The 13,419-nt window shown below is 65.5% G+C and overlaps 1 protein-coding gene across 1 annotated transcript; it reads right to left on the bottom strand.

Moving 5' to 3' along the window:
* Nucleotides 1-13,407, bottom strand: STIP1 (stress induced phosphoprotein 1). The gene is made up of 14 exons (XM_083853114.1): nucleotides 13,112-13,407; nucleotides 9,524-9,733; nucleotides 9,301-9,442; nucleotides 6,735-6,876; nucleotides 5,508-5,679; nucleotides 5,307-5,433; nucleotides 5,126-5,228; nucleotides 4,891-5,011; nucleotides 4,708-4,804; nucleotides 4,501-4,625; nucleotides 3,018-3,054; nucleotides 2,783-2,886; nucleotides 2,510-2,682; nucleotides 1-231 (listed from the first exon to the last, which is right to left on the bottom strand). Exons 1-14 carry the CDS (start codon nucleotides 13,283-13,285, stop codon nucleotides 159-161), a joined length of 1,800 nt encoding a protein of 599 aa, XP_083709240.1. The 5' UTR covers nucleotides 13,286-13,407; the 3' UTR covers nucleotides 1-158.
* Between the last annotated feature and the right edge of the window lie 12 nt (nucleotides 13,408-13,419).

Raw genomic sequence — 13,419 nt, 5'->3', positions numbered from 1 at the left:
CGGCCTCGCGATGTGTGTGTGGGGGGGTCCCTGCTTCCCCCCCCTGGGGCGGGGGGGGGGGGGGGGAGGCGAGAAGGGCCCCCAAATGCCCCCCCCCTTAAATTTTAAAGGGGGGGGGTCCCCAGGGGGTGTCGGGGGGGGACACGGGGTCGGTGACATCACCGGATGGCGATCAGCCCAACGTCCATCAGCTTCTGGATCTTCTGGGCGATGACGGGGTTCTTGAGGTGCCTGGGGGGGGGACAAGAAGGTCGGGGGGGGGGCACGGGGACCCCCGGACCCCCTCCATGCCCCCCAGAACCCCCTCCGGCCCCCCTCGTGGCCCCAAGGGAGGTGGTGACGGGGAGGGGGCCTCAGGGACCCCTGGGACTTCACGCAACAGCAGGGCAGGGGGACAAGCGTGGGTGTTATGGGGGGGGGGGGGCTGGGGACCCGGTGACATGTTGGGGACCCTGGGGGGGCCCCCCACAAGGTGCTGGGGGCACCCGGTGACACCCCAGGGACATGCTGGGGCACCCTGGGGACACCTCCACGAGGTTTGGGGGACCCTCCCCACGACCCCCCCCCCAAGCAGCAACGCCAGGGTGACCAGAGCGCAGCGTGGGGTGCTGGGGACACACGGGGACACTTTGGGGACCCCCTGTGGCACCTCGGGGACATGTGGGGACCCCCTGGGACACCTTGGGGACCCCCTGTGACACCTCAGGGACATGTGGGGACACTTTGGGGACCCTTGGTGACACCTTGGGGACCCCCAGGGACACCCCAAGGGGTTCTGGGGACCCTCCCCACGACCCCCAGCAGCTCCAAGCAACACCAGGACAACCAGAGCACAGCGTGGGGCACCCCGTGGAGCACCGGGGACCCCCTGTGACACCTCAGGGACACCTCGGGGACCCCCTGTGACACCTCGGGGACATGTGGGGACACTTTGGGGACCCCCTGTGACACCTCGGGGACCCCCAGGGACACCCCACGAGATTCTGGGGACCCTCCCCACCACCTCCAAGCAACAGCAGCGTGACCAAAGCACAGCGTGGGGCACCCCATGGACCACTGGGGACCCCCTGTGACACCTCAGGGACCCCCTGTGACACCTCAGGGACATTGGGGGACACTTTGGGGACCCCCAGGGGCACCCCACGAGGTTCTGGGGACCCTCCCCACCACCCCCCACCAGCTCCAAGCAACACCAGGATGACCAGAGCACAGCGTGGGGCACCCCATGGAGCACTGGGGACCCCCTGTGACACCTCAGGGACCCCCTGTGACACCTCGGGGACGTGTGGGGACACTTTGGGGACCCTTGGTGACACCTTGGGGACCCCCAGGGACACCCCACGAGGTTCTGGGGACCCTCCCCATGACCCCCCAGCAGCTCCGAGCAACACCAGGACAACCAGAGCACAGCGTGGGGCACCCCGTGGAGCACTGGGGACCCCCTGTGACACCTCAGGGACACCCTAGGGCCCCCCTGTGACACCTCAGGTACCCCCTGTGACACCTCAGGGCCCCGTGGGGACACTCTGGGGACCCCTGGTGACACCTTGGGGACCCCCAGGGACACCCCACGAGATTCTGGGGACCCTCCCCACCACCTCCAAGCAACAGCAGCGTGACCAAAGCACAGCGTGGGGCACCCCATGGACCACTGGGGACCCCCTGTGACACCTCAGGGACCCCCTGTGACACCTCGGGGACGTGTGGGGACACTTTGGGGACCCTTGGTGACACCTTGGGGACCCCCAGGGACACCCCACGAGGTTCTGGGGACCCTCCCCATGACCCCCCAGCAGCTCCGAGCAACACCAGGACAACCAGAGCACAGCGTGGGGCACCCCGTGGAGCACCGGGGACCCCCTGTGACACCTCAGGGACACCTCGGGGACCCCCTGTGACACCTCGGGGACATGGGGGGACACTTTGGGGACCCCCAGGGGCACCCCACGAGATTCTGGGGACCCTCCCCACCACCCCCCACCAGCTCCGAGCAACACCACCGTGGCCCCCTGTGGAGCACCGGGGCCACCCGGGGACCCCGGTGTGACACTTTGGGGACACCTGGGGACCCCCTGTGACACCTCGGGGACATGTGGGGACACTTTAGGGACCCCCAGGGACACCCCACGAGGTTCTGGGGACCCTCCCCACGACCCCCACCAGCTCTGAGCAACACCAGGACAACCAGAGCACAGCGTGGGGCACCCCGTGGAGCACCGGGGACAACCGGGGACCCCCTGTGACACCTCGGGGACCCCCTGTGACACCTTAGGGAACCCCTGTGACACCTCAGGGACATGGGGGGACACTTTGGGGACCCCCAGGGGCACCCCACGAGATTCTGGGGACCCTCCCCACCACCCCCCACCAGCTCCGAGCAACAACACCGTGGCCCCCCGTGGAGCACCGGGGCCACCCGGTGCCGCCTCAGGGCCACCTGGGGACCCCGGTGTGACACTTTGGGGACACGTGGGGACCCCCGGGGGGGCGCGGGGGGGCCCGCACTCACTCGCTGAGGGCCTGGGGGTCCTTCTGCATCTGCTCGAGGATGAGGCGCATGGCGGGGTCGCTCATGATCTGCTGCACCTCGGGGTCGGCCATGGCACGCCGCTTCACCTCCTCGGGGTTGTCGTTGCGGTTGTACTGGGCCAGCAGGCAGCGCTGGTAGCCCTCGGCGGCCTCCTGGGGGGGGGAAACGGGCACAAAAAGGGGGGGGGTCACGGTCAAGCCCCCCCCCGGGACAATTTGGGGGGTCCCCGGGGCTGGGGGCAGGGGGTCTCACCTTACAGGCGGCGTCGAGGTCGAGGGCGCGCTGGTAGACGTCCATGGCTTTGCTGTAGTCCTTCATCGCCTCCAGCGCCGCTGCCTTGCGGGTGTAGCCCTTGACTGGGGGGGGGCACGTAAATTGGGGGGGTCAGCACCCCAAAAAAGCCCCCCCCGGCTGGATAAGCCCCCCCACACGCACTCACTCCAGCTCAACCCCCCACCCCCCCCCCCCAACCCAGGGTGCAACTCACTGAAGGTGGGCTCCAGGCGGATGCATTCCTCGCAGTCCTGGGGGAGGGAGGGAAAAATGGGGGGGGGGGCACCGCAAAAATCGTGGGGGGCACCCCAAAATTTCATGGGGGCACCCCAAAACTCGTGGGGGGCACCCCAATATTTCGTGGGGGGGCATCAAAGCTCTCAGGCACCTGCTAGGGTGAGCCCAGAGAGGCCAAGGGCACCCCAAGACCCTGAGCTGACCCCGTGGGACACCCCAAGACCCCCCTCCAGGGTGAGAGGTGCCCCCCCAAATCTGCTCCCCCCCCCTCCCCCCGTTAGCCCTGAACCCCCAAAGCGGGTGCCCAAACCCTCCAAGTGAGCTCCGACCCCCCCAATGAGCTCGGAGCCCCCCCAGACCCCCCAAAAGTGTGCCCTGAGCGCCCCCCCCCCCCCCCCAACCGGGTCCCCAGACCCTATAGGAAAGCCCTGAACCCCCACAGCAGATCCCCCCCAGACCCCTCGGGTGACCCCTGAACCCCAAATTAGGATCCCAAACCCTCTTGGTGACCCCTGAACCCCCAAAATATGTTCCCAGACCCCTTGGGTGACCCCCAAACCAGGTCTCCAGAAACCTTGGGTGACCCCCGAACCCCAAAACCAGGTCCTCAGACCCCCTTGGGTGACACCCGAACCCCAAAACACATCCCCAAGCCCCTTTGGGTGACCCCTGAACCCCAAAACCAGACCCTCAGACCCCCTTGGGTGACCCCTGAACCCAAAACACACCCCCAAACCCCTTGGGTGACCCCTGAACCCCAAAAAACAGGCCCTCAGACCCCCTTGGGTGACCCCTGAACCCCCAAACCAGGTCCTCAGACCCCCTTGGGTGACCCCTGAACCCCAAAACCAGGTCCTCAGACCCCCTTGGGTGACCCCTGAACCCCAAAACCAGGTCCTCAGACCCCCTTGGGTGACCCCTGAACCCCAAAACCAGGTCCTCAGACCCCCTTGGGTGACCCCTGAACCCCCAAACCAGGTCCTCAGACCCCCTTGGGTGACCCCTGAACCCAAAACCAGGTCCTCAGACCCCCTTGGGTGACCCCTGCACCCCAAAACCAGGTCCTCAGACCCCCTTGGGTGACCCCCGAACCCCAAAACATACCCCCAAACCCCTTGGGTGACCCCTGAACCCCAAAACCAGGTCCTCAGACCCCCTTGGGTGACCCCTGAACCCCAAAACACATCCCCAAACCCCTTGGGTGACCCCTGAACCCCAAAACCAGGTCCTCAAACCCCCTTGGGTGACCCCTGAACCCCCAAACCAGGTCCTCAGACCCCTTGGGTGACCCCTGAACCCCAAAACACATCCCCAAACCCTTTGGATGACCCCCAAACCCCCCAAACCAAGCCCCCAGACCCCTTGGGTGACCCCCGAACCCCCCCAGAAGGAGCTCGTGGTGCCCCCCAGCCCCCCCGGCACCCCCCCAGCCCCCCCAAACCCCCCCCGGCGCCCCCCACCTTCAGCGCCAGGGGGAACTCGAGCAGCTTGGTGTAGCAGGCGGCGCGGTTGCTGTACAGCTTGGCGTCGTGCGGGTTGCGCCGGATCGCCTCGCTGTAGTGCTTCATGGCGCGTGGATAATCCCCTGGGGGGGGACACCAGGGGTCAGCCCCGCGTTTTGGGGACTCCCCCGGCCCCCCAAAACCCCCCCAACTCCCCCGGCTCACCTTTCTGGAAGCATTCGTTGCCCTTGTTCTTCTCCTCCAGCGCCAGGTCGGGGTCGATGTACGCCAGCCGCTCCTGCTCCTTTAGGATCTTCTCCGCCTGCGCGACGCGAGGAAGGGGGGTTCGGGGGGGGGGGCCGCGCCCTATTTAACCCCCCCCCAAGCCCCCGAGCCCCCCAGGGGTACCTGCTGGCACTTCTTGAGCACGTCGGGCGTGCGGTGCTCGGCCAGGGACTTGTTGTAGAAGTGGACGGCGTCCTTGTAGCGCTCCTCCTTGAAGTACGAGTTGCCGATGCGGGCGTACGCCCTGCGGTTGGGTGGGGGGTGGGGTGGGGGCACGGCGACGTTTTGGGGGTGCCGAGGGTCTCCAAAAACGCCCCCCCCGCCTCGTTAAAAAAAAAGCAGAGGGCTCCCCACTCACTTAGCGATCTGCCTGTAGTCCTCTCTGTTCTCCCTGCCCACCTCGATGGCCTTCTCGCACAGCTCGCGGCACCGGTCGTAGTCGCCCTTCTCGAAATAAACGGCTGCGGCGGAGGGGGGGGAAATTAGGGTGTGGGGAGGGATTTGGGGGTCCCAAAGCCCCCCCCCGGGGCGGCACTCACCCGCCTGGTTGGTGATGTAGGTCATGTTGGTGGGGTCCAGCTCCTGGGCGCGGTCGTAGTGCGCCAGGGCGGCGGCGAAGTCCTTGCGCTTGTAGGCGGCGTTGCCCTGCTCCTTCTCCTGCTGCGCCTGCGGGTGGGGGCGGTGGGTACGCAGCCCCCCTCCCCCTAAATTAATTTGGGGGATTTTGGGGGGGTCCTGACCTGCTTCTTGTTCTCCGGGAGGTCCTGCTGCATGGGTTCGGGGCGCGGGTCGGGCCGGGGGGGCTGCGGGGGGGGCGGGGGGGACATGGCTTCCTCCTCTTCCTCGGCCCCGCTCAGGTCCACCCCCAGCAGCACGCTCAGCGTCGTCATCACCCGCGGGTCCTGCAGCTTCCTGCGGGGGGGGGGGGGGGGGGAAATGTGGGTGGGACCCCCCCAAAAAACCCCCTCGGGTCCTGCGGCACACCCCCTCCGGCACCCCCAGACTGCTCGGGGTCCGATCCCCACCGCGGCAGCCCAATCCCCAAAAACCTGCCCCAAATCCCACGTTAACAGCCCCAAAACTGTCCCAAATTCCATGTTAATCCCCCCAAATCCACCCCAAATCCCCCCAAACCCACCCCAAATCCCTCTTGGCACCCCCAAAACCTGCCCCAACCCCCCCAAAACCTGCCCCAGCTCCTCCTCGGCACCACAAAACTTAGCAAAACCCCCCCAAAAACCTGCCCCAAATCCTACCCCAACTCCCCCCAGCCCCCCAAAATCTCCCCCAAACCCCATCCTAATCCCCCCAATCCCCCCAAACCCCACCCTAACACCCCCAGTTCCCCTCCAACGCCACCATAGCACCCCAAATCACCCCCTAACACCCCCAGCTCCCACCCTAACCCCACCCCAACTCCCCCTAACCACACCCCAACTCCCCCCAATCCCCCCAACTCCCCCAAACCCCATCCAAACCCACCCCAAATTCCCCCCAATCCACCCCCCAAACTCCCCCCTAACACTCCCCAACCCCACCTGAATGGCCCCAAATCCCCCAAATCTCCTCTAAACCCCCCCCAATCCCCCCCCAACTCCCCTAATCCCCCCCTAATGCCACCCCAACTCCCCCAATGCCACCCCAACTCCCCCAATGCCACCCCAACCCACCCCCGAACGCCAACACCCCCCCCAAACGCCCCCAAATCCCCCCCAACCACCCCCCAACTCCCCCAAACCCCATCCAAACACCAACTCCCCCCCAATCCCCCCCAAACGCCCCCGAATCCCCCCCCAACGCCCCCCAACCTCCCCCCCAACCCCCCCAACTCCCCCAAACCCCATCCAAACACCCCCAATCCCCCCCCAACGCCCCCAAACCCCATCCAAACGCCCCCAACCCCCCCCCCCAAACTCCCCCCCCGGCCCCCAACCCCCCCAGCTCCCCCCCCCCGGCCCCCCACGCACGTGCCGAGCTCGGCGGGCTGGGTGCGCAGCTGCTCCAGCAGCTCCCGGTAGCTGGGGTCCCCCAGCAGCGCCCGCGTCCGGGGGTCCGCCTCCAGCTTGGCGTACAGGTTGGGCACGCTGAAGGGGTTCAGCAGCTTCCGCTCTGGGGGGGGGCACGGGGGGGGCACGTCAGGGGACGGGACCCCCAAAACCCCCCAACGGATCCCACTCTGGGACCGGAGTCCTCCGTTCAGGATCCGTCAGCCCCGCTCTGGGACCCCAAAACCTCATTTTGGGACCCCAAAACCCTTCCCTGGGACCTCCCCAAAACCTCATTTTGGAACCCAAAACCCGCTCTGGGATGACCCCAAAACCCCACGCTGGAACCTCCCCGAAACCCCATTTTGGGACCCCAAAACCCCACTCTGAGACCCCAAAACCTCATTTCAGGACCCAAAACCCCTCCCTAGGACCTCCCCAAAACCTCATTTTGGGACCCCAAAACCCTGCTCTGGGACCCCCAAAACCCCGCTCTGGGACGACCCCAAAACCGCATTCAGGACCCCAAAACCCCACTCTGGGACCCTCCCAAAACCCCATTTTGGGACCCCAAAACCCCACTCTGGGACCCTCCCAAAACCCATTTTGGGACCCCAAAACCCCACTCTTGGATCCCCCAAAAACCTCATTTGGGACCCCAAAACCCCACTCTGGGACCCCAAAACCTCATTTGGGACCCCAAAACCCTGCTCTGGGACCCCCCCAAAACCCCATTTTGGGACCCAAAACCCCGCTCTGGGACCTCAAAACCCTGCTCTGGGACCCCCCAAAACCTCATTAGGGACCCCAAAACCCCACCCTGGGACCCCCCTCAAAACCCTATTTTGGGACCCAAAACCCCGCTCTGGGACCCCCCAAAACATCATTGGGACCCCAAAACCCCGCTGCTCTGGGACCCCCCCCAAAACCTCATTTTGGGACCTCAAAACCCACTCTGGGACCCCCCCAAAACCCATTTTGGGACCCAAAACCCTGCTCTGGGACCTCCCCAAAACCTCATTAAGGACCCCAAAACCCCCACTCTGGAACCTCCCCGAAACCCCATTTTGGGACCCAAAACCCCGCTCTGGGACCTCAAAACCCCATTTTGGGACCCCAAAACTTGGCCCTGGGACCTCCCCCCCCCCCAAACCCCCGCTCTGGGACCCCCCCAAAACTCCTCACAGAGCCCCCAGCCTCATTCTAGAACCCTAAGGTGTCCCAAAGTTCCCTCCGACCCGCTCTGGGACCCCAAAACCCCTCAGGATGCCCCCAGACGCACTCTGGGACCCCCAACCCCCCCCCCCAGCCCACTCTAGCACCCCAAAACCCCCCTCAGGAACCCCCCAATCCCGCTCTGGGACCCCCAAACCGTCTCAGAACCCCCCCCAGTCCCATTCTAGGACCCCCAGACCTGCTCAGGATGCCCCCAGCCCCCCTCCAGGACCCCCAAAGCCCCTCAGGACACCCCCATCCCTACTCTAGGACCTCCAAACCCCCTCAGGAACCCCAAAATCCACCCAGAACCCGCAAACATCCTCGGGGTGCCCCCAACCCCACAATGGGACCCCGAAATCCACTCAGAACCCCCCCCCAAGCCCTCTGATGGGACCCCAAACCCCTCGGGAACCCCCAGACCCACTCCAGGACCCCCAAACCCCCTCAGAACTCCCCCAGCCTCACAATGGCACCCCAGACCCCCTCAGGGTGCCCCCAGCCCCACAATGGGACCCCCCAAACCCCCTCAGAACACCCCAACCCCTCTCTAGAACCCCAAAACCCCCTCAGGACACCCCCAGCCCCACAATGGGACCCCCAAACCCCACTCCAGGGCCCCCAAACCCCCTCAGGGTGCCCCCACCCCCACTCTAGAACCCCGAAATCCCCTCAGGATGCCCCCAGCCCCACTCCACGACCCCCAAACCCCCCCAGAACACCCCCACCCCCACTCCATGACTTCCCAAACCCCCCCCAGCCCCACTCCAGGACCCCCGAACCCCCCCAGAACCCCCCCAGCCCCACTCCAGGACCCCCAAACCCCCTGAGAACCCCCCCCCCAGCCCCACTCCAGGGCCCCCAAACTCCCTCAGAACCCCCCCACCCCCACTCCAGGACCCCCCCACCCCCACTCCAGGACCCCCAAACCCCCTCAGGGTGCCCCGGCCCCACTTCAGGACCCCCAAACCCCCTCAGGGTGCCCCCAGACCGCTCTAGGACCCCGAAACCCCCTCAGAACCCCCCCGGCCCCACTCCAGGACTCCCAAACCCCCCCAGAACCCCCCAAGCCCCACTCCAGGACCCCCAAACCCCCTCAGGGTGCCCCCAGCCCCGCTCTAGGACCCCGAAACCCCCTCAGAACCCCCCCAGCCCCACTCTAGAACCCAAAATCCCCTCAGGGTGCCGCGGCCCCACTCCAGGACCCCCCAAACCCCTCAAAACCCCCCACCCCCACTCCAGGACTCCCCAAACCCTCCCAGCCCCACTCCAGGACCCCCAAACCCCCCCCCGAACCCCCCCCAGCCCCTCCCCGAGCCCCCCCAGCCCTCACCGGCCAGCCTGGCCTCCATGTTGTGCAGCCCCTCGCGCAGCTGCGCGTTGCCCGGCTCGTGCTTCAGCCCCTCCTCGTACGTGGCCTTGGCCTCCTCGAAGCGGTTCAGGAACTCCAGCGCCGCCGCCTTGCGCGAGTAGCCCTGCGCGGGGGGGACACCGGCGTTACAAAAACCCCCCCGAAACCCCCAAAACCCCCCCGAAACCCCCCAAAACGGGCTCACCTTGGCCCAGTCGGGGCGCAGCTCGACGGTGCGGCAGGCGTCGGCCAGCGCCCGGCCGTAGTCGCCCTGGCGCGCGTAGGCGGCCGAGCGGTTGCTGTAGAGGACGTGGTTGCGGCCGTCCAGGGCGATGGCGGCCGTGTAGTGCCGCACGGCCCCCCCGATGTCCCCCGCCGCCAGCGCCCGGTTGCCCCGCTCCTTCAGCGCCTGCGCCTGGCGGGGGGAGGAGGAGGAGGAGGAGGAAGGGCAGGAGAAGGGGGGAGGAGGAAGAGGAGGAGGGGAGGGAGGAGTGAGGAAGAGGATGGGGAGAAGGGGAGGAGGAAGAGGAGGGAGTGGGGATGAAGAGTACAGGGTGAGGGAGGAGGGGAGGAAGGGGATGGGGAGAAGGGGAGGAGGAAGAGGAGGGAGTGAGGATGAAGAGGGCAGGGTGAGGGAGGAGGGGAGGAAGGGGATGGGGAGAAGGGGAGGAAGAAGAGGAGGGAGTGGGGATGAAGAGTACAGGGTGAGGGAGGAGGGGAGGGAAGGAGTGAGGAAGAGATGGGGAGAAGGGGAGGAAGAAGAGGAGGGAGTGAGGATGAAGAGGGCAGGGTGAGGGAGGAGGGGAGGAAAGGTGTGAGGAAGAGGATGGGGAGAAGGGAGGAAGAAGAGGAGGGAGTGGGGATGAAGAGGGCAGGGTGAGGGGGGAGGGAGCAGTGAGGAAGAGGATGGGGAGAAGGGGAGGAAGAAGAGGAGGGAGTGGGGATGAAGAGTACAGGGTGAGGGGGGAGGGAGCAGTGAGGAAGAGGATGGGGAGAAGGAGAGGAAGAAGAGGAGGGAGTGGGGATGAAGAGTACAGGGTGAGGGAGGAGGGGAGGAAGGAGTGAGGAAGAGGATGGGAAAAAGCAACAGGCGAGGAAACGAGGATGAAGAGGACAGGGTGAGAGAGGAGGTGAGGAAGAGCACGGGGAGGGGAAAGATGGAGTGAGGAAGAGGATGGGGAAAAGGCGAGGAAGAGGAGGAAGGAGTGAGGATGAAGAGAGCAGAGTGAGGGAGGAGAGGAGGAAGGGTGTAAGAAAGTAAAAGGAGTGAGGAAGAGTATGGAAAGAAGGGGAGGAAGAAGAGCAGGGAGCAAGGATGAAGAGCACAGGGTGAGGGAGGAGGTGAGGAAGAGCATGAGGAGGTAGAAGATGGAGTGAGGAAGAGTATGAGAAGAAAATGAGGAAGAAAAGAAAGTGAGAATGAAGAGCGCAAGGTGAGGGAGGAGGTGAGGAAGGGCGTGAGAAAGTAAAGGGAGTGAGGAAGAGTATGGAGAGAAGGGGAGAAAGAAGAGAAGAAGATGAGAAAGGAAGTGAGGAAGAAGTGAGGAAGAGAATGGGGAAAAAGAGAGGAAGAAGAAGGGAGGATGAAGAGCACAGGGTGAGGGAGGAGGTGAGGAAGGGCATGCGGAGGTGGAAGGAATGAGCAAGAGTATGGGGAGAAGGAGGAGGGGAGGAAGAAGAGAAGCAAGCAAGGAAGAAGAGGAGCGAGCGAGGAAGGGCACGGGGAAGCGGAAGAAGGAATAAGGAAGAGTATGGGGAGAAAGAGAAACGAGGGAGAAGAGGGAGCGAGGATGAAGAGCATGGGGAGGTGAGGAAGGGCACCATAAGAAGACAAAAAGGAGTGAGGAAGAGTATAGGGACAAGGAGGAGGTGAGGAGGAAGAGGAGGGGATGAGGATGAAGAGAGCAGGGTGAGGGAGGAGGTGAGGAAGGGCGTGGGGAGGTGAAGGGAGTGAGGAAGAGTATGGAGAGACGGTGAGGAAGAAAAAAAGAAAGGAGGATGAAGAGCATGAGATGAGGAAGAAGATGAGGAAGGACGTGGAGAAAGGAAAAGAAGTGAGAAAGAGTATGGGGAGAAATATTAAATGGGGGAGAAAAATGAAATGAAAAAGAAAAATAAGAAGCAAAGATGAAAACCAAGTAAAGAAGAATGAAATAAAAAGAATAAAAAAGATATAAAAAGATAAAAAAAAGGAGAAAAAACAAAATAAAAAGTGACGAAATAGAAAAAAAAACCAGAAAAACAGAATGAAAAATGGCAGAAAATGAAAAAAAAATAAAGGGAAAAGAGCCCAGGAGAGGGTTGGGAGAAGGAGCAGGCCGACGGCGAGGTGAGGAAGAGGAGGCAACGAGGATGAGGAGCGGGGAAAAACAGAAATATGGGGAAAAAATGGTGAAAACCAAGAAAAACACAGCGTAAACGCAAGGCACGGGGAGGGACCCTCCCGGTGCCCCCAACAACCCCCCCGGCCCCACTCAGGGACCCCAGACGCCTCAGGACCCCCTTCAGGACCCCCCCAACAACACCCCCAGCCCCCTCAAACCCCCCAGCCCCGCTCTGTGTCCCACAACCCCCCCCCGGACCCTTTTCAGCAGTCCCAGGCCCCCCCCAGATCCACTCTGGGACCCCGAACCTCCCCAGGACCCCTTTACAAAGCCCACCAAGACCCCAGACCCGCCTCAGGACACCCCCAGACCCGTTCTAGGACCCCAAACCCCCTCAAACCCGTTCTGGGACCCCAAAACCCCCCTCGGGACACCCCCAGACCCGTTCTAGGACCCCAAACCCCCTCCTCCGGACCCCTCCGATCCCTCCCTGCCCCACTGCCTGGCCGCAGGACCCCGGAAGCCCCCTCAGAAGCCCCCAAAGCCGCCCCCCAGCCCCTCAGAACCCCCCCCCGGACCCCCAAAGACCCCCCCCAGGACCTTCTTAGGGTCCCTCAAGACCCCTCGAACGCCCCCCGGGCCGTCCCAAGACCCCCGGAGCCCCCCTCAGGACCCCCCGAAGGCCCCTCAGATCCGCCTCAAAACCTCCAGATCCCCCCCAGAACCGCCCCAGGACCCCTCTAAGCCCCCCAGGCCCCCTCAGGGCCCCCCCCAGGATCCGCGGAGCGCCCCACTGCTTCTTTAAGGCCCCTTAGGAGCCCCCGAAGCCCTTCCAGAACCCCCATGGCCCCCGAAGCCCCCCCCCCGAAGCCCCCCAGGGCCCCTCAGAACGCCCCGGAGCCCCCCCAGAACCACCCCAGGACCCCCAAAGCCCCCTCAGGACCCTCCGAAGCCCCCAGCCACCCTCAGAGACGCCCCTGGACCCCCAGAGCCCCTTAGGACCCCCTGAAGCCCTCCAGGCCCTCTCAGAACCTCCCCCCGGCCCCCTCAGAACCCCCCGAAGCCCCCCCAGAGCCACCCCAGGACCCCCACGTCCCCCTCAGCCCCCCCCCAGCCCTCTCAGGACCCCCCAGAACCACCTCAGGGCCCCTAGAGCCCCCCCGGAGCCCCAAGGACCCCCTCAGGACCCCCCGAAGCCTCCCCCCGGCTTCCTCACGACCCCTCGGAGCCCCCCGAAGCCCCCCAGGCCCCCTCAGAACCGCCCCAGGACCCCCAGAATCCCGTCAGGACGTCCCGAAGCCCTCAAGACCCCCTCAGAACCCCCCCAGGCCCCTCAAGACCCCCCCGAAGCCCCCCCAGGACCCCCCCAGCCCCCTCAGGACTCCTCAGAGCGCCTCGCAGCCCCCCAAGAGCCCCCCCAGGGCCCCAAGAGCCCCCCCAGGACCCCCTCGGACGCCCCCCGCCCCCACCTCCTCCATGGCGGCGCCGGTTCCGCTCCGCTCCGCGCCCGCCGCCTCGCGCCGCCTTCTGGAAGCTGCTAGAAGCCTCGCGCCCCGCCCCCCGCCGCCCATTGGCCGCCGGCCCCGCCCGCCCGCGCCCACGCGCCCTCCCATTGGCCGCCGCCGAGGAGCGCGCCCCGCCATTGGCTGAGCCCGGGAGCGGCGCCCGGCCCTCCGCGCCCCGCCTCCTCGCCGGAAGCCGGCGGCGAAGACCCGCCCCGCGCGCTGATTGGCCGCGGCGGGCGGCGGCTCGCCGCCCCATTGGCGAGAGCCCTGCC

Source organism: Anser anser (assembly GCF_964211835.1).
Source record: "Anser anser genome assembly, contig: HAP1_SCAFFOLD_802, whole genome shotgun sequence".
Lineage (NCBI taxonomy): Eukaryota > Metazoa > Chordata > Aves > Anseriformes > Anatidae > Anser > Anser anser.
The sequence above is the reverse complement of the archived record's forward strand: the minus strand, read 5'-3'. Positions and strand labels throughout refer to the sequence as shown.

Coding starts and splice junctions, on each gene's coding strand:
- STIP1 (XM_083853114.1), bottom strand. CDS start 13,285: ATGGCGGGGCGCGCTCCTCGGCGGCGGCCAATGGGAGGGCGCGTGGGC. Junction 5,434..5,507: donor TCCCGGAGAACAAGAAGCAG/GTCAGGACCCCC, acceptor CCCCACCCGCAG/GCGCAGCAGGAGAAGGAGCA. Junction 4,805..4,890: donor TGCTCAAGAAGTGCCAGCAG/GTACCCCTGGGG, acceptor CGCGTCGCGCAG/GCGGAGAAGATCCTAAAGGA.